At 41.2% G+C, this 19,591-nt stretch overlaps 1 protein-coding gene across 1 annotated transcript in view; it reads right to left on the bottom strand.

Moving 5' to 3' along the window:
- tbc1d20 (TBC1 domain family, member 20) overlaps window positions 1-19,591 on the bottom strand; it is a 63,076-nt gene that overhangs the window by 23,265 nt on the left and 20,220 nt on the right. The window contains exons 4-7 of the mRNA XM_059980938.1: window positions 13,302-13,488; window positions 6,757-6,858; window positions 2,282-2,423; window positions 381-559 (exon numbers count right to left, since the gene is read on the bottom strand). Coding sequence (XP_059836921.1) covers window positions 381-559; window positions 2,282-2,423; window positions 6,757-6,858; window positions 13,302-13,488 — 610 coding nt within the window. The remainder of the gene's footprint in view (window positions 1-380; window positions 560-2,281; window positions 2,424-6,756; window positions 6,859-13,301; window positions 13,489-19,591) is intronic.

The raw sequence follows: 19,591 nt of genomic DNA, 5'->3' as shown, positions 1-19,591 counted from the left end.
AATCCAGAAATGATGTCAAGTCACTCCAGCATTCCTTGAGACAAAAGCAAGTTAAACATACTCTAATTCTAGTCTCACCCATCCTCAGTGGAAGAAGCCTGCTTGCATTTACCCTATGTATATTTTTACTAAAACTTCTTTACAGCCAATATACCCATGGAAGGAATTGTTAAAGATTGTAAACGAAGACTGATGACTTTCACAAGGGCAGGGAGGAACATTTTGGGGTAGAAAGTGAATTCTTGACTTTGATGTAGAAGAGAAAGAGAGGCTAAACCTACTGAAGCTTATACAATGAACATTACTCCAAGAATAAATGAAAGGATTTAATTTCACTTTAAATTCATGTATTAATTTGTCCTGAATCTACTGATTCTTACCTTTCTTTTTGGGCAACTTCTCTGGAAAGTTCAGATGGAGGAAACTGGACAAAGAGGTCACCAGCACGGCTGATCAGAGTCTCATATGGCAGGTCCTGTGGAATCTGCGATAGCAGATGGTGGACAGCAGCCATGTCACATTCACTCTCCAGGACTTCATGACCTCGGTACAATACGATCTAAAGTAATAAGTAAACAAAACATAATATGGATGCCAAACCCTTAATATCCATGTTAATAACTCTTAACATGATAACTGACAATAAAAACAGCTGGGAAATGATCAGAAAGAAAGCTAAAAAGGAGGCACCATGGTAGCTTAGTGATTAGCGCAACACCATTAAAGGTCAGGGCAACAGAGTTTGGTGTTCACTTCTGGCGTCATCTGTAAGGAGTCTGTATGTCCTTTCCATGAAAAGTGTGGGTCTTTCTGCTCTGGTTTCCTCCCACAGTCCAAAGATGTACTGGCTAACCGTAAAATATAGGAGCAGAATTAGGCAACTTGGCCCATCGAGTCTGCTCCGCCATTTCATCATGGTGATCCAATTTTCCTCTCAGCCCCAATCTCTTGCCTTCTCCCTGTATCCTTTCATGCTCTGACCAATCAATCTATCAAACTCTGCCTTAAATAGACATAAAGACTTGGTCTCCACAGCTGCCTGTGATAAAGAATTCCACAGATTCACCACTCCCTGACTAAAGAAATTCCTCCTCATCTCTGTTCTAAAAGGACGCCCCTCTATTTTGAGGCTGTGTCCCTGCTATAGGAAACTTTCCTGTAATACAATGGACTCAGCTTCTTAAGCAGCCTCATATGTGGCACTTTGTCAAAATCCAAGTACACATCATCAACCGATTCTCCTTTGTCTAGCAAACACGAGGAAATCTGCAGATGCTGGAAATTCAAACAACACACACAAAATGCTGGTGGAACACAGCAGGCCAGGCAGCATCTATAAGGAGAAGCACTGTTGACGTTTCGGGCCGAGACCCTTCGTCAGGACTAACTGAAAGGAGAGATACTAAGAGATTTAAAAGTAGTGTCTAACCTGTTTGTTATTTCTTCAAAGAATTCCAAGAGATTTGTCAGGCAAGATTTTCCCTTGAGCAAACCATGCTGACTATGGCTTATTTCATCATGTGCTTCCAAGTAACCTGTCACCTCATCCTTAATAATCGACTCTGACATCTTCCCAACCACTGAGGTCAGACTAACTGGCCTATAATTTCTTTCTTTTACCTCTTTCCATTCTTTAATAGTGGAATGACTTTTGCAATTTTCCAGTCTTCTGAAACCATTCCAGAATCTAATGACTCTTGAAAGATCATTACTAATGCTTCCACAATCTCTTCAGCCATCTCTTTCAGAACTCTGGGGATTTCCAAGTGACTTACCTACCTTCAGACCTTTCAGTTTCCCAAGAACCTTCTTGTTAGTTGGTTGATAGGTAGGTTAATTGGTCATTGCAAACTGTACTGTGATTAGTCTAGGTTTGAATTGGGGCTGCTAGGGCCGAGTCTGCTCTGTATCTTTAAATAGATAAGGCAAGAGACTCTGCAGGTGCTAGAAATCCCAAGCAACACAAAATGGCAGAGAAACTCAGCATCTATGGAGAGGAATAAAGAGCCAACATTTCAAGCAGAGTCCCTTCATCAGGACTGCCACGAAGGGTCTCGGCCCAAAAAAGCCAATTCCTTATGCCTCTCCATAGAAAGAAAGCTAAGTTTTTTTTCCCTATTGTGTTAAGCATTCAATACTGTGGCATTCAAAAATTTAAGTGAGCAACTCCAATATTCCCAATTCAGTTGATTTGTGTTGAAAAATCTAAAGATTTTTTTGGAAGACTGAATATATTAATTTTCTTGTTTCAATACAATTAAGGATGGAAAAATGCACCTACCACTGCTGCAAAATAGATTGGCATTAATGGATGGCATGCCAGGAAGAAGTCATATAACCGAACTACATGCCGGAAGTCTGAAAGCACGTGACCAAACCAAGTTATCAACCAGCTCAAGGCAAAAATTGTCCCAACTTCAGCTCTACAAAGACAAAGGAGAGGACATAGAAACATCTTTAATGCACCATTGAGAGATGCTTATCACCAGTTTAAGACAAAATGTCAAGCTTCTTTCATTTCATACATGCTTACGTGGTCCTGCAGTGGCAAAAATTTTCCCTTCATTGTTGCCTACATAAAGCATTGTGCTGAATACTAAAACATTATTCCGAATTACAAAATTACAAGAAAGTAATTCTCAGTCACTGCCTTTCTTAAATATTGAAAACTAATTTAAAAATCCCAGACACAAGAAATTATGGAGATACCACAAATATAGAACAACACACAAAATGCTGGAGGAATTCAGCAAGTCAGGCAGCATGTATGGAAAGGAACAAACAGTCAATGGTTTCCACCGAGACCTTTTATCAGGTATCAATGGAGGGACTTGGCTCAAAGAGTCAACTCCCAGAATGCATTGCTGTAAGTCTTGAAGGTTTTCTTTATAGGCGATTGCTAGTAAATCAAAGGAAACAAATTAAGAACTTAAGGTTTCCTATTCCCAGAGCACACCATAGTGAAGATCAGCTATTTTATGAAGTGATTCCCTATCCCTTATAAAGTTACATAGAATAGTACAGCACATTACAGGCCCTTCGGCCCACAATGTTATGCCAACCCTCAAACCCTGCCTCCCATATAACCCCCCACCTTAAATTCCTCCATATATCTGTCCGGTAGTCTCTTAAATTTCACTAGTGTATCTGCCTCTACCACTGACTCAGGCAGTGCATTCCACGCACCAACCGCTCTCTCCAGTAAAAAAACCTTCCTCTAATATCTCCCTTGAACTTCCCACCCCTTACCTTAAAGCCATGTCCTCTTGTACTGAGCAGTGGTGCCCTAGGAAAGAGACGCTGGCTGTCCACTCTATCTATTCCTCTTAATATCTTGTATACTTCTATCATGTCTCCTCTCATCCTCCTTCTCTTCAAAGAGTAAAGTGCTAGCTCCCTTAATCTCTGATCATAATGCAAACTCTCTAAACCAGACAGCAACCTGGTAAATCTCCTCTGTATCCTTTCCAATGCTTCCATGCCCTTTCTATAGTGAGGTGACCAGAACTGGACACAGTACTCCAAGTGTGGCCTAACTAGAGTTTTATAGAGCTACATCATTACCTTGCAACTCAAACTCTATCCCTCAACTTATGAAAGCTAACACCCCATAAGCTTTCTTAACTACCCTATCTACCTGTGAGGCAACCTTCAGGGATCTGTGGACATGTACCCCCAGATCCCTCTGCTCCTCCACACTACCAAATATGCTGCCATTTACTTTGTACTCTACCTTGGAGTTTGACCTTCCAAAGTGTACCACCTCACTTCTCCAGGTTGAACTCCATCTGTCACTTCTCAGCCCACTTCTGCATCCTATCAATGTCTCTCTGCAATCTTCAACAATCCTCTACACTATCCACAACACCACCAACCTGTGAGTCGTCTACAAACTTGCCAACCCACCCTTCTATCCCCATATCCAGGTCGTTAATAAAAAAAATCACGAAAAGTAGAGGTCCCAGAACCGATCCTTGTGGGACGCCACTAGTCACAATCCTCCAATCTGAACGTACTCCCTCCAACACGACCCACTACTTTCTGCAGGCAAGCCAATTCTGAATCCACCTGGCCAAACTTCCCTGGATCCTATGCCTTCTGACTTCCTGAATAAGCCTACCGTGTGGAACCTTGTCAAATGCCTTACTAAAGTCCATGTAGATTACATCCACTGCACTACCCTCATCTATATGCCTGGTCACCTCCTCAAAGAACTCTATCGGACTTGTTAGACACTATCTGCCCTTCACAAGACTGTCCCTGATCAGACCATGATTCTCTAAATGCCCATAGATCCCATCCCTAAGAATCTTTTCCAACAGCTTTTCCACCACAGACGTAAGGCTCACTGGTCTATAATTACCTGGACTATCCCTACTACCTTTTCTGAACAAGGGGGCAACATTCGCCTCCCTCCAATCCTCCAGTACCATTCCTGTGGACAATAATGACATAAAGATCTTAGCCAGAGGCTCAGCAATCTCTTCCCTCACCTCATGAAGCAACCTGGGAAATATTCCATCAGGTCCCGGGGACTTAGCCACCATAATATATTTTAACAACTCCAACACCTCCTCTCCCTTAATATCAACAAGCTCCAGAACATCAAACTCACTCATATTGTCCTCACTGTCATCAAGTTCCCTCTCATTGGTGAATACCAAAGAGAAGTATTCATTGAGGACCTCGCTCACTTCCACAGCCTCCAGGCACAACTTCCCACTTTTATCTCTAATCGGTCCTACCTTCACTCCTGTCATCCTTTTGTTCTTTACATAATTGAAGAATGCCTTGGGGTTTTCCTTTACCCTACTCACCAAGGCCTTCTCATGCCCCCTTCTTGCTCTTCTCAGCCCCTTCTTAAGCTCCTTTCTTGCTACCCTATATTCCTCAATAGACTCATCTGATCCTTGCTTCCTAAACCTCATGTATGCTGCCTTCTTCCACCTGACTAGATTTTCCACCTCACTTGTCACCCATGGTTCCTTCACCCTATCATACTTTATCTTCCTCACCGGGACAATTTATCCCTAACATCCTGCAAGAGATCCCTAAACATCGACCACATGTCCATAGTACATTTCCTTGCAAAAACATTATCCCAATTCACACCCTCAAGTTCTAGCTTTATAGCCTCATAATTTGCCCTTAACCAATTAAAATATTTTTCTGTCCTCTCTGATTCTATTCTTTTCCATGATAACATTAAAAGTCAGGGAGTGGTGATCACTGTCCCCCAGATGCTAACCCACTGATAGATCTGTGACCTGACCCGGTCTTTACCTAATACTAGATCTAGTATGGCATTCCGCCTAGTCGGTCTGTCAACATACTGTGACAGGAATCCATTCTGGACACACTTAAAAAATTCTGTAAACTAATTTGGAATTAATCGGGTGCTAATCAATATTAGGGACATTAAAGTCATCCATGATAAAAACCCTGTTATTTTTACACCTTTCCAAAATCTGCCTCCCAATTTGCTCCTCAGTATCTCTGCTGCTACCAGGGGGCCTATAGAATACTCCCAATAGAGTAACTGCTTCCTTCCTGTTCCTGACTTCCACCCATATTGACTCAAAAGAGGATCCTGCTACACTACCCACCCTTTCTGTAGCTGTAATAGTAACCCTGACCAGTAATGCCACCCCTCCTCCCCTTCCGCCCCCCAATCCCTTTTAAAGCACTGAAATCCAGGAATATTGAGAATAATTCCTGCCCTGGTGCCAGCCAAGTCTCTGCAATGACCACTACATCACAATTCCATGTATGTATCCAAGCTTTCAGTTCATCACCTTTGTTCCTATTGCTTCTTGCATTGAAGTACACACACTTTAGCCATTCTGCTTCTCTTTCCTCAAAGCCTCTCTATATGTTAGATCTGGTTTACTCCATGCACTTCTCTATTGCTCCGGGTCCCATCTCCCTTGCAAATTAGTTTAAACCCTCCCGAACCATGCTAGCAAACCTACCTGCAAGGATATTGCTCCCCCTCGAGTTCAAGTGCAACCCATCCAATCTGTACAGGTCCCACCTTCCCCAAAAGAGATCCCAATGATCCAAAAATCTAAAACCCTGCCCCCCCGAACCAACTCCTCAGCCACGCATTTAACTGTCATCTCCTCCAATTCTTACCATTACTATCACGTAGATCTGGCAGCAATTACAAAGAATTGATCAGACATCTGTTGTCATCAGACATGTTAATTGATCAGACATCTGTTCACTTCTCTAACATTTTTGTCATTAATTAGATTTGGTAGAGCCAATATTTACATACCAGTTTGGGTCTAAAGCAGGAGTTTCCAACCTATGGTCCATGAACCCTTTAGTTAGAGTCCATGGCATTAAAAAAAAAAGGTTGTGAACCCCTGGTCTAAAGGTAAGTTTTCTACTCCCAATTCAAATTCTCCCACTGCCAAAAGTTTTACATTTGTGAAGACCAAACTCATCATGGGGAGCTGTTGGAATACTGGAAAGCTTTAGTCCATAATACAGCGCTTGTTACATGCTCCTGATTCAATCATTTGCAACAGGATGCGTACCTGCTCTCTGCAAATTTCTTCAAAGGAAAAAAAAAGAAAAGCACCTTTAAACTGAGATAGCCAAACCCCTAGCAGGAAGATGATATCAGATTTTTGCAACTGTTGCCTGGACAGAATCCAGACGTGGGAAGCCCACAGGTCAGGTGATATTTGCAGGGGTTCCCAAGTTTGGAAACCACTTACTGTAATGAACTCAAATCAAGACACTCACCTTTGCATGAAGTCATGTACTTCTGGATTCACTTTCTCTATTATTGGCATAAGGTAATTTAAAATGTGTTTTGTATTGTCCATGGTTGGGTCCATAAAATCCCTGTAAAATAAAAAAAATGTTTAACTTACAACACAGCTAGGCATGAAGTAGCCAGAATGTTTAGCTGTTAAAATCACTTTAAAATATGAACAGTTGAAATGACTATTTAAAAATAAAATTACTACACTACATGTCTTTGAAGGATCAGAGAAAAACACTGAGAAAAATGCACACTTATAAGTGTTAAATGATTGCAATCTAACCTCACTGAGTTTAGGTTATTCATCCGTATAACAATTCACAAAATGGAAGTCACTGAGCAAACATTTAAAATCTTATGATACCAAGGAAAATAAAAAAAGGTCGTGGGTTCAAGCCCCAGCCGAGGCAGCATATTGTGTCCTTGACCACACATTGCTCCAGTCCACCCAGCTGAAAATGGATACCGGCAAAACGCCTGGGTTTAACCTCGCAATAGACTGGCGTCCTATCCCGGGGGGGGGTTCTCGTCTCGCTTCACGCCGCGGAAACCGGCGTAAGCACCGGCCTGATGAGCCTTTAAGGTTCAGGACAGCCTTTAACTTTAACCAATCCACTAGAAACTGAGATAGATGATAAAAGACCATTTTCTGTGCACGATCATTTTCAGAAATCTTTCAAAGTTTAAAGTAAATGCATTATCAAAGTACATAAAGTTTGTCACCATAAACTACCCTGAGATTCATTTTTTGCAGACATTCACAGTAAATACAAAGAAACACAATAGAAATAAATAAAAAACTGCATAAAACAAACACAGACAAGAAAAATTAATGTGTAAAAGACAACAAACTCTGCAAATACAAGAAAAAGCAAAATAAAAATAATTAATAAATAAGCAATAAATATCTTAAACATTAGTTTTAGAGTCCTTGAAAGGGAGTTCATAGGATGAGGAATGATTTCAGTGAAGTTATTTCCCCGGTTCAAGAGTCTGATGGGTGAGGAGGAATAACTATTCTTTAACCAGGTGGTGTTGGAGCTGAGGCTCCTGTACCTCCTTCCTGATGACAGAAGCAAGAAAATTGCATGGTTTGGATGGTGGGGATTCTTGATGATGGATGCTGATTTCTTGCGACAGTGCTCCTTGTAGATATTCTCAATGCGGGGAGAGCTTTAACTGTGACAGACTGGGCTGTATCCACTACTTTTGTAGGCTTCTCCATTCAAGAACATTGTGGCTTCCATACCAGACCATGATGCAACCAGTCAGGATACTAAGTTAGTCAGAATTTTAGATGACATCCCAAATCTTCACAAACTTCTAAGTAGCGATGCTGCCGTGCTTTCTTCATAATGGCCCTTCCTGCTGGACCCAGGACAGGTTCTCTGAAATAATGATAACACCGAGGAATTTAAAGTTGTTGATCCTCTCCAGCTCTGATCCCCTGATGACCACTGGCTCATAGACCTTTGGTTTCCTCCTGAAGTCAACAAGCAGCTCCTTGATCTTTATGACATTGAGGGACAGGTTGTAGTTGCTGCACCATTTCACTAGATTTTCAATCTCCTTCCTTTATGCAGACTTTTCACTACCTTTGATCTGGCCAATGTCAGTGATATTGTCAACAAACTTAAATACGTCACTGGAGCCGGGCTTAGCCTCAAAGACTTAAGCATGAAGTGAGTGCTTAGCCCCTTGCTGTACATAGCTTGTGGTGCACTTGTGATGATGGAGATTGTGCAGGAGATTTTGTCGCCAATCAAAACTGATTGGAGTTTGCAAGTTTGGCAATAGAAGGTCCAAATGCACATGAAGGTATGGAGCCAGGTCTTGAAGCTTATTGATTTGTTTGGAAGGGATGATAGCACTAAATGCCAAGCTGAAGTCTATGAAAAGCATCCTGATGTACACATCTTCACTGTCCAGATATTCTAGGTTTGAGTGAAGAGCCAATGAGATGGCATCTGCTGTGGATTTGTTGCTCCAGTAAGCAAATTAGAGTGGATCCAAGTCGCTTTTCAGGCAGGAGTTGATATGTTTCACCACCTACCTCTCAATACACTTTATTACTATAGATGCAAGTGATACTGGGCATTTGTGTAGAGGAACGCTTTGCATCTGGTGATCACAATGCCATTAGTTTCAAAGTAAATATCCAAAAATTTAGGTATGATCCGCAGATCGAGATTCTGAATTGGTGAAAGGCCAATTTTGATGGTATTGGGTCAGGCTGTTTTCTGGCAAAGGTGTACTTGGTACGTGGGAGGTCTTCAAAAATGTTATTTTGAGAGTAGAAAGTTTGTATGTGCGTGCCAGAAAAAAAAAGGTAAATATAACAAGTGCAGGGAACCTTGGTTTTCAAGACATATTGAGGCCCTGATTAAGAAAGGAAAGGAGATGCACAGCAAGCTTCAACACATAGGAACAAGTGAGGTGCCTATGGAGCACAAGAAATGCCAGAGAACACCTAAGAAAGAAATCAGGAGGGCTAAAAGAAGGCAAATGGTTGCCCTAGCAGCAAGGTGAAGGAGAATCCTAAGGGATTCTATAAGCATGAACAAAGTTGCTCCTCTGGAAGACTGGAATGGTAATCCATGTGTGGAGCCAAAAGAGATAGGGGAGATCTTAAATAACTTTTTTTGCATCTATATTTGCAGGAGACTGATGCGGAGTCTATAGGAATTAGGCAAAGTGGCATCAACTTCATGGATCTCATACAGATCACAGAGGAGGTGGTGTTTGCTACCAAGGCAAATCAGGGTGGATTAATCCACAGGCCTGACATGGTGTTTCCTCAGACCCTATAGGAGGTAAGTGCAGAAATTGCCAGGATCCCAGAGATATTTTAAGCATCCTTAGTTAAAGGGGAAATGCCGGAGGATTAGAGGACAAACAATGTTGTTCTGTTGTTTAAGAAAAGCCCTATACATAACCCAGGAAATTATACGATGGTGAATCTGACATCAACAGTGGGAAAGTTATTGGGAGGTATTCTAAGGGACTGGATATTTACTGTGATAGGCATGGACTGATTAAGATTAGTCAGCATAGATTCTTAAAGAGTTTATGGAAGTTATTAGGAAAGTGGATGAAGGCAAGGCAGTGGATGTGGATGTTGTCTACACGGACTTTAGCATGGCATTTGACTAGGTTCCAAATGGGAGGTTGGTCAAGAAGGTTCAGTTGCTCAGCGTTCAAGATAAGGCAGTAAATTAGACTACACATTGACTTTGTGCAAGAAGCCAGAGTGTGGTAGTAGATGGTTGCCTCTCTGTCTGGAGTGCTACAGGGATTAGTGCTGGGTATGTTGTTATTTGACATCTAAAATTAATGATCTGGATAAATATGTAATTAACTGGATCAGTAAATTTGCTGATGACTCCAAGACTAGGGGTGTAGTAGACAGCGAGAAAGGTTATCAAGGCTTTTAGAGGGATCTGGATCAGCTGAACTGGCAGATGGAATTTAATGCCGACAAGTGCGAGGTATTGTACTTCGGTAGGACCAACCAGGATAGGTCTTATACAGTGAATGGTAGGGCACTGAGGAGTGTGGCAGAACAAAGGGATCTAGGAACAGAGGTCTATAATTTGTTGAAAGTAGAGTTATAAAGAAAGCTTTTGGCACATTAGCTTTCATAAATCAAAATACTGAGTATAGGAAATGGAATGTTATGTTGAAGTTGCATAAGATGCGACTGAGACCTAATTTGGAGTATCGTGTGTAGTTTTGGTCACCTACATATAGGAAAGGTGTAAATAAGGTTGAAAGAATGCAGAGAAAATTTACAAGGATGTAGCCGGTTCTAGAGACCTGATTTATAAGGAAGGATTGAATAGGTTAGTACTTTATTCCTCAGAATGTAGAAGATAGAGGGGAGATTTGATAGAAGTATACAAAATTATGAGGGGTATAGATAGGGTAAATGCAAGCAGGCTTTTTCCACTGAGGTTGGGTGAGATTACAACCAGAGGTCATGGGTATAGGGTGAAAGGTTTAAGGGGATACCTCTTCACTTAGAGGGCCGTAAGAGCGTGGATCAAGTTGCCAGCACAAGTGGTGCATACAAGCTCAATTTCAATGTTTAAGTGGTTTGGATAGTTATATGGATGGTAGGAGTATGGAGGGCTATGGTCCCTGTGCAGATTAATGAGAGTAGGCAGTTTAAATGGTTTCAGCATTGACTAGATGGGCCGAAGTGCCTATTCCTGCGCTGTACTTTTCTTTGACTCTATGATAGTCATTGAGGCAGGTCACCATACTCTTCTTGGATACTGGTATAACTGAAGCCTGCTTGAAGCAGGTGGGTTATCTCAGACTGCCGAATCAAAAGATTAAAGATATCAATGAATAGTCCAGCCAGTTAATTAGCACAGGTGTTCAGTGCTCAGCCAGGTACCCATCTGGATCAGATGCATTCCATGGATTCACCCTCCTGAAGGATGTTCTCACATCAGCTTCAGAGACTGAAATCACAGGGTCATTGGGAGCAGTGGGAGTGTGTGAAGATTCCTCCATGTTTTTTGATGGTATCGAGCTTAACTGCGAGTGAAGCCCTGTTGTCACACATCTCATTTGGTTTTCCTTTGTAGGAGGTAATAGCATTTAAGCCCTGCCACAGCTGTCAAGCATCCTCCTGTGACTCAAGTTTGGTCTGGAATTGCTATTGTAGACTCCATGAATCCCAAGGTGTGAGATTCCTGCAACCATAACCAATGTTTTATTTTACTGTGAACCAAAGTAAGCTCATGTGCTCCCTGTAGCATACCTTAAATTAAATGTACAGAATACAGCTGAACCATGAAACGCCACACTAATTGACTGCAGGAATTTTCATCGGGCAAATCATTTAATTACAAAGCCTGCAAATGTTTATTACTCTTTCCTCTCTGGTGAATACATCATTTTATTTATTTTGACTGTTAGAACATTTCAGTCTACGGACAAGGGCCAGATTTAAGAGGACACAATTACAAGATATTTTTAAGTGGGCTGAATCTTGAAATTGAAGGAGAAAAATTTATTACATAATACAGATCTGCAAGATAAGTTGCACGCAGTTTGCTGATCTAATAAACTTTTCTATCAGTGAGTATTGCCTAGCAATACTGGATCATTACAGAACTGGCTAAACTCCTCACCAACTGAAGTCTATAGCAGTTAACCTTTTAAATAAGTGTTGCTTGTTAAAACATTCCCTCCACAACAATGCTCCCCAAGTTCAAAGTAAATTTATTATCAAGGTACATACATGTCACCATATACCACCCTGAGATCTGTTTTCTTACAGGCATTTACAGTGGGCCAAAGAAATTCAATAGAATCAATGAAACACTACGCAAAAGGCTGACAAACAACCAACGTGCAAAAGAGGACAAATGGTGCAAATACAAAAAAAGCAAATTATAATAAACAAATAAATAATACTAAGAACACTAGCCGTAGTCTTTGAAAGTAAGTCCATAGATTTATTACTTATTATTTTTACAGTTTGTCTTCTTTTGAACATTGGTTGTTTCTCAGTCTTTGTGTGTAGTTTTGCACTGATTCTATTGCATTTCTTTTTACCATAGTGAATGCCAGCAAGAAAATGAATCTCAAGGTAGCATATATGTACTTTGATAATAAACTTACTTTGAACTTTGAAATCAATGCATTGGCAGAAGTGGAACACTGCTGCTCCAAAGATCAAGTTTAAATTAAGACAGTTTTAATAAGGTAACAAATTTTCATTTAAAAGCTTGAGTTTGAACTGAAGAAAACAAGGGGGCAAGGAATGATGGGTAAATACAATTACCTGGCACCATTGGTTCTTTGGTATGCTAAACTAGTAGTTTTACTTGACTATTGGATCGTACTATCGGTATCTACACTTTGGTTTACATGTTTTTATACGTGTAGCATAATAGAGAAACTGAGTCTGATAAGCTAAATGTGAGGTTAGTAGGAACCTGGAGAGTTTCAACTCCACACCATAATCCATACCCAGCTACACAATATACTCTCTGGTCTCCTGTGCTGGCCAAATAACTAGCCCATGTTACTAATGGGTGAGACAGATGCCAAAAATATTGTGATTTCTGAATAATTACATGCCAGATTATTAGAGTTTAAATGAACAGATATAAAAATCTGTAAGCTCCATCTATAAACAAGCTGCCTGAATATATTTTAAGTTAGGCATGTAGTTAAGGGACCGTGCACAGTCCTTTGGAGTTGATTTTAAGATGACCGATATATATATATATATATATATAACAAGATATATATCTTGTTCTCTTAACAAGATAAGGAAGAAATTCTGACCAATTGTAAAATTCCCAAATGAATGATTATGAAATCTAGAACAGAAATGAAAACTAGAATGGCAATGAAAGGATGGCAAACAAATAGTTGAAAGGAATGATCCCTGGGGCTGGAAGAAGCAAATTTTGCCCGACAGATTAACATGACCTTCTAAACTGAGTATGGCAAAGTTTAGAAACATTAACACAATTAAAAACAGTTATGTACCAAATACCTGAGGTGATGTGTGGAAAGTTTCTCCACCAGGGCTGTTGCCATTCTCTCACCAACAACCAGAAGGAAGGTGACCACGATGTCATGGTATCCCTGGTAATAGTGAAGCTGAGGATTTTTCTTCAGTACCTCCAAGATGCTGTCAATCAACTCTTCTTGAAGTGCCTCACGCTCTGCATCTGGCATTCCTACAAATTATTGTTGATCAATAACAAATAAATATTTGCCAGAAAGTACAAAGTCTCATTATTTTTCCATGTTGACAACACGAATAAGTTGAGGCATTGATCGTGTGGATAGTCAGAGGCTTTTCCCAGGGATGAAATGACTATCACGAGAGAGCACAATTTTAAGGTGCTTGTAAGTAGGTACAGGGGAGATGTCAGGGATAAGTTTTTTGTGAAGGGAGTGGTGAGTGTGTGGAATGGGCTGCCAGCGACAGTGGTGGAGGCAGATATGATCGTGTCTTTTAAGAGACTCCTGAATAGGTACATAGAGCTTAGAAAAATAGAAGATTATGGGTAACCCTAGGTCATTTCTAAAGTTACTAAAGTTTCTAAAATTTTGACACAGCATTGTGGGCCGAAGGGCTTGTATTGTGCTGTAGTTTTTCTACGTTTCTAACAAGGACAGCTACCATACAAGTCCAGTAAAAAGTCAAAATAAGTTCAAAGTTTAACAACATTAATGGTGGCTTCAAACAGCATGAGGTTTAATAAGAGCTCAGGTACTTTCAGGACTTTTCAACAGGTTGCAATCATTGCAAGAGGTCGTTCGTTGGTGACGTAACACAAAGTTTAAAAGGAGCATGGGTACTTCTGAAGCTTTCCGGCAGACTGCAATTATAATGCTACATTGGGCACTTGGCGGTGCCCAATTTAAAAGAAGCAAGTTGTAAACGGACTGGCCAACGTGCAAGTGAAGAATGTTAGAATGGTCAGGCTTTGGCTCAACAGACATAGGTGAGAACAGGCTTGGGCTAGCACAGGCAGAAGTTGGTACATAGCTAGTGAGCTGAAAATGAATCCAGAGTTAGAGGTATTTTCCTTCTGTGAGATGTGGGAACTCTGGGAGACCTCAAGACTCACTGATAACTACATCTGCATGAAGTGCACAGAGCTGCAGCTCCTTAGAGCAGCTGGGAGCTGACTTATCCCACAGAGGCCAGGGCAGGATACTTACAAGACAAACCACACCCACACTTGAACCCTGGGCCACTTATATTCCCAGCCCCCAAGATGAAAGCCCAACTGAAACAAGGGACAGCCGGAAGACCTGAAGTCCGGAGTCCAGAGAGTTTAAATGTACAGATATAAAAATCTGTAAGCTCCATGTAGAAACAAGTGAAGCTGAGTGAAGTCATCCCCTTTGGTTCAGAAGCTTGATGGTTGAGGGGTAATAACTGTTCCTCAGCCTGCTAATACGAGTCTTTAGGCTCCCGTAGCTACTTCCCAATGGCAGCAATGAGAAGAGAGTATGGGTGATGGGGTTCCCTGATGATGGAAGCTGCTTTCGTGTGACAATGCTTTGTGTAGATGTGATCAATGGTGGGAAAGGCTTTACCCATGAGGGACTGGAACATATCCACTACTTTTCCTAGGATTTTCCATTCAAGGGCATTGGTATTTCCATGCTAGGCTGTGATGTAGCCAGTCAATATACTCTCCACCACACATCTATAGAAGTTTGTCAAAGTCTTAGATGTCATGCCGAATCTTCGCAAACTCCTAAGGAGGTAAAGGCACTGTTGTGCTTTCTTCATAATTACACTTGCGTGCTGGGCCCAGGACAGTTCCTCTGAAATAATAACACTTAGGAATTTAATGTTGCTGACTCTCTTTACCCCTAATCCTCCAATGAGGACTGGCTCATGGACCTCTGGTTTCTTCCACCTGAAGTCAGTAATCAGCTCCTTGATCTTGCTGACATTAAGAGTGAGATGTTGTTATGGCACCGCTCAGCCAGATTTTCAGTCTCCCTCCTATATTACTGATTTGTTACATTTGATTTGGCCTATGACAGTGTTGTGTGTCATCATCAAATTTGAATATGGCATTGCAGCTGTGCTTAGCCTCACAGTCATGAGTGTAAAGTGAGTAGAGCAGGAGGCCAAGCCCACAGCCGTGTGGTGCACCTGTGCTGATGGAGATTATGGAGGAGATAATGTTACCAATCCACACTGACTGGGGTCTGCAACTGAGCCCAATGAGGATGCAATTGCCCAAGGAAGTATTGAGGCCAAGATCTTGAAACTGACTGATCAGTTTTGAAGGGATGATAGTATTGAATGCTAAGCTGCAGCTGATAAAGAGTATCCCTTTTGAATGCATTATTACAGGAAAGATACGAGCATGGCTAGAAGATTAGCTGATTAGCAGCAGAGAAAGAGTGGGCATAAAAGGGCCTTTTCTGGAATGGTTGTCAGTGATGAGGTGTGTACTGCAGGGGTCTGTGTTGAGATCGTTTCTTTTAACATTATATGTCAGTAATTTGGTTAAAGGCATTGATAGCTTTGTGTCCAAGTTTGCAGATGATACGAAGGTTGGTGGAGGCAAGTAGTGTTGAGCACGGTGTCTGCAAAAGGACTTAGATCGAAAGAATGGGCAGAGAAGTGGCAGATGGAATATAGTGTAGGAAACTGAATGGTCATGCACTTTTGTAGAAGCAATAAAGGTATGGGCTATTTTCTAAATAGGGAAAAAATTCAAAAATCAGAGTTGCAGAGGGACTTTGGAAGTCATTGTGCAGGATTCCCTAAAGGTTAACATACAGATTAAGTCAGCTGTAAGGAAGGCAAATTGTGTGTGTGTTATATATATATGAGCTTGTTGAAACCAAATAAATATTGAAAACCCTGGATAAAGTGGATATGGAGTGGAAGTTTCCTAAAGTGGGAGAGTCTACAACCAGAGGGCACAGCCTCAGAATAGAAGACAAACATCTAAAATAGATGAGTAAAAATTTATTTAGCCAAACAGTAACGAATCCATGGAATTCATTACCACAGACAGCCATGGCGGCCAAGTCACTGAGTATATTTAAGTCAGAGGTTGATAGGTTCTTGATTAATCAAAGGTTATGGGGAGAAGGCAGGAGAATGGGGCTGCAAGGGATAATAAATCAGCCATGATATAGAATAGCAGAGCTGATTCAATGGGGCAAATGGCCTAATTATTCTCCTACCTTTTATTCTGATCTCTTCAGGTAAACTTTCACATAAACTCAGTGGCCACTTTATTACGTGCACCTATACTCCTGTTCGTTAATGTAAATATCTAGGCAGCCAATTATGTGACAGCAACTCGATGTATAAAAGCATGCAGACAAGGTCAAGAGGTTCAGTTATTGTTGAGACCATCAGAATGGAGAAGAAATGTAATCTAAGTGACTTTGACTGTGGAATGATTGTTTGTGCAAGACAGCGTGGTTTGGTTATCTCAGAAACTGTTGATCTCCTGAGATTTTCACACACAACAGTCTGAAGAGTTTACTGGGAATGTTGCAAAAAAGCGAAAAAATAACATCCAGTGAGTGGCAGTTCTGTGGGCAAATATGCCTTGTTAATGAGAGAGGTCAAAGGAGAATGGCCAGACTGGTACAAGCTGACAAGAAGGCGACAGTACCTCAAATAACCACATGTTACAATAGTGGTGTGCAGAAGAGCATCTCTGAACACACAACACAATGGTTGGAGTGGATGGACTGCAGCAGCAAAAGGCCATATCAGGTTCCACTCCTATACCTAATAAAGTGGCTACGGAGAGTAAACCTTTGTTGTCAATGGTTAACCATTTCAATTACCTTGTAAACTATTTTATAATAAATACTTTTTAGGTTCAAGAATTCCAAAGAATTCATATCCCTGAGAGTGGTGCCGGGTAGTGATAACTAACAAATTAACAGCAATAATTAGCAAATTAACAATATTTCTATCTGTAGTCATGCTACCAAATCACTCTTCTAAATCTTTTCACTCATGACAGGGTGGTGAGATGAGGTACGGTATAGTCAAGATAAGTGTGAGAATCAGTGGGTTTATTGGTAGATAATGTGCATCTGGAGATGGAGACAGAGAGAGATCAAGGAGTGAGAGGAGTCAGGTTCTGCAAGTAAATTTGAGGGCAGGGTATTAGTTGGAGACAAAGTTGATGAAATTCTTCACCTCACCATGGGTGCAGGAAACAGTACCAATGCAGTCGTCAATGTAGCAGAAAGAGAGTTGGGGAACATAACCGTTGTAGGCTTGGAACATGGTGCTTTCCATGTAGCTAACAAAAAGGTAGGCATAGATGGGGCCCATGTAAACACCAACAGCTACACCTTTGGTTTGGAGAAAGTGGGAAGTGTGGAAAGGAAAATGGCTGAGTGTAAGTACTAGTTCCAGCAGACAGACAAAGCTGGTGGTGGAGGGAAATGCCAAGGTCTTTTGTCCAGAAAGTGGAGAGCCTTAAAGGCCTTCCTGATGAGATGAAAGTGTACAAAGACTGAAAGTTAGGTGGTCAGGGCTAGCGAACTGAAAGTTGTTAAAGTGATGGAGAACATGTGAAATGTCACAGATCTACATCAATGGGGATTGAACCAAGCAGGACAAAATGGAGTCAAGATATGAGGACATATATTCACTGTGGCAAGAGCAAGCAGAAATAATAGGCCTACCAGGACAGTTAAGTTTGTGAATCTTCAATCTTGAGGACAGACTTTCTAGCCTCACTCTAGCCTCTCATCTGAAAGGCAATACTACTCTGAAGTATTGGCAGAACTCGAGTCTCAGAAGTGGTTCTTGAACCCTGAACCTTGTGACTTAAAAAAGAAAACTGCTACTCACAAAGCCACAGTATTATATACTAGTGCTGAATGGGAACATTAAGTATTTTAAAAAAAAGTAACACAATGTATGCTTTTCAGATTCTATTACCATATCCACAGGACCAGAATTCCTGCAGCAGATCAGGGCATGAACAACAAATTCTGCCAAACAAATCACAGATAATTGGGTACTTGTGACCAAAGATATTCTTTGTATCATCTAGGGCACAGCAGTATTTCTGGCAAAGTGGTGCAGAAGTGAGAGGAGAACCTATTATATATGCTGTTATGTAATCCCTTTCTAAAGGATAAAATTCTCTTTATTTTTAAAAAATGTTATATCACACAGATAGTATGTTATGTGTATTATGCAGTTAGGACAGACATTCTCTCTGCTCCAAAATACTCATAAACATTGTATGAACATCATAGTGAGATTATCAGACAAACTGATTAGTTATCCACCTTGAAGGGGAAAAAAAAACAGGCTTCCCAACCTCTGCGCATAGTGGTAACAGTAATCATTACCGAAATCTGACAGGGTGTACAATGCGCCACACATTACAATAAATGAACATTTCTGTTATTCACTCAAGGGATGTGGGCATCAAAGGCTGAGCCAGTGTTTAATTCTCCACCCCAACTTGTCCTCGGAGGTGATGAGGACCATCTTAGACCATAAGACACAGGAGCTGAATTAGGCCATTCAGCCCATTGAGTCTGCTCTACAATTCAATCATGGCCAATTTATTTTCTCTCTCAACCCTATTCACCAGCATCCTCCATGTCTCCTCCTCCACCATGGAGGATCCTTTAGTTTCTCCACTCCTCTTTGATTCTGAAAGGAAATGACAGGCCTCTTCCTGTCACAGGATATCAGGACACCATTCAGGACCAAGAACTAGAGGTTTCTTCACACAAGGGTGACAGGATCTTGGAACACTCTCCCTCAAAAGGGCATTGAAGTTCTTCCTGAACTGCTGCAACCCTTGACTTGTGGATATACCTACAACACTGTTAGGGAAGGAGTTCCAGAATTTTGACACAGTGACAGTGTAGGAACTGATAAATATTTCCAAGTCAGGATGGTGTGTTGGCTTGGAGAGTAACTTCAAGGTGGCAGAATTGCCCATGCTGCCTCGTCCTTCTGGCAGGTAGACGTCAAGAGTTTTGAAGATGCAGTAAAAGGAGCAACCAGATAAAAAGGTATCTGCAGTGCAACCTGAAAATGGTAGTGTTACAGTGCACTGGCGGTGCAGTAAGTGAAAGGATATGGATGGGTTGCCAATCAAGATGACTGCTCGGTCTTGTATAGAGTTGATCAGGTTTTGTTGAAGCTGCACCCATCCAAGCAAATGGAGAATATTCCATGTCATCCCTGACTTAAGACTATTGGATGATGGACAGGCTTTGGGGTGTTAGGAGGGGAATTACTGTGGAATTCCTAGCCTCTGACATGCTCTTGTAATCACATTGTGTATATGG

The sequence above is a fragment of the Hypanus sabinus genome, chromosome 9 (assembly GCF_030144855.1).
Source record: "Hypanus sabinus isolate sHypSab1 chromosome 9, sHypSab1.hap1, whole genome shotgun sequence".
Taxonomy (NCBI): Eukaryota; Metazoa; Chordata; class Chondrichthyes; order Myliobatiformes; family Dasyatidae; genus Hypanus; species Hypanus sabinus.
The sequence above is the reverse complement of the archived record's forward strand: the minus strand, read 5'-3'. Positions and strand labels throughout refer to the sequence as shown.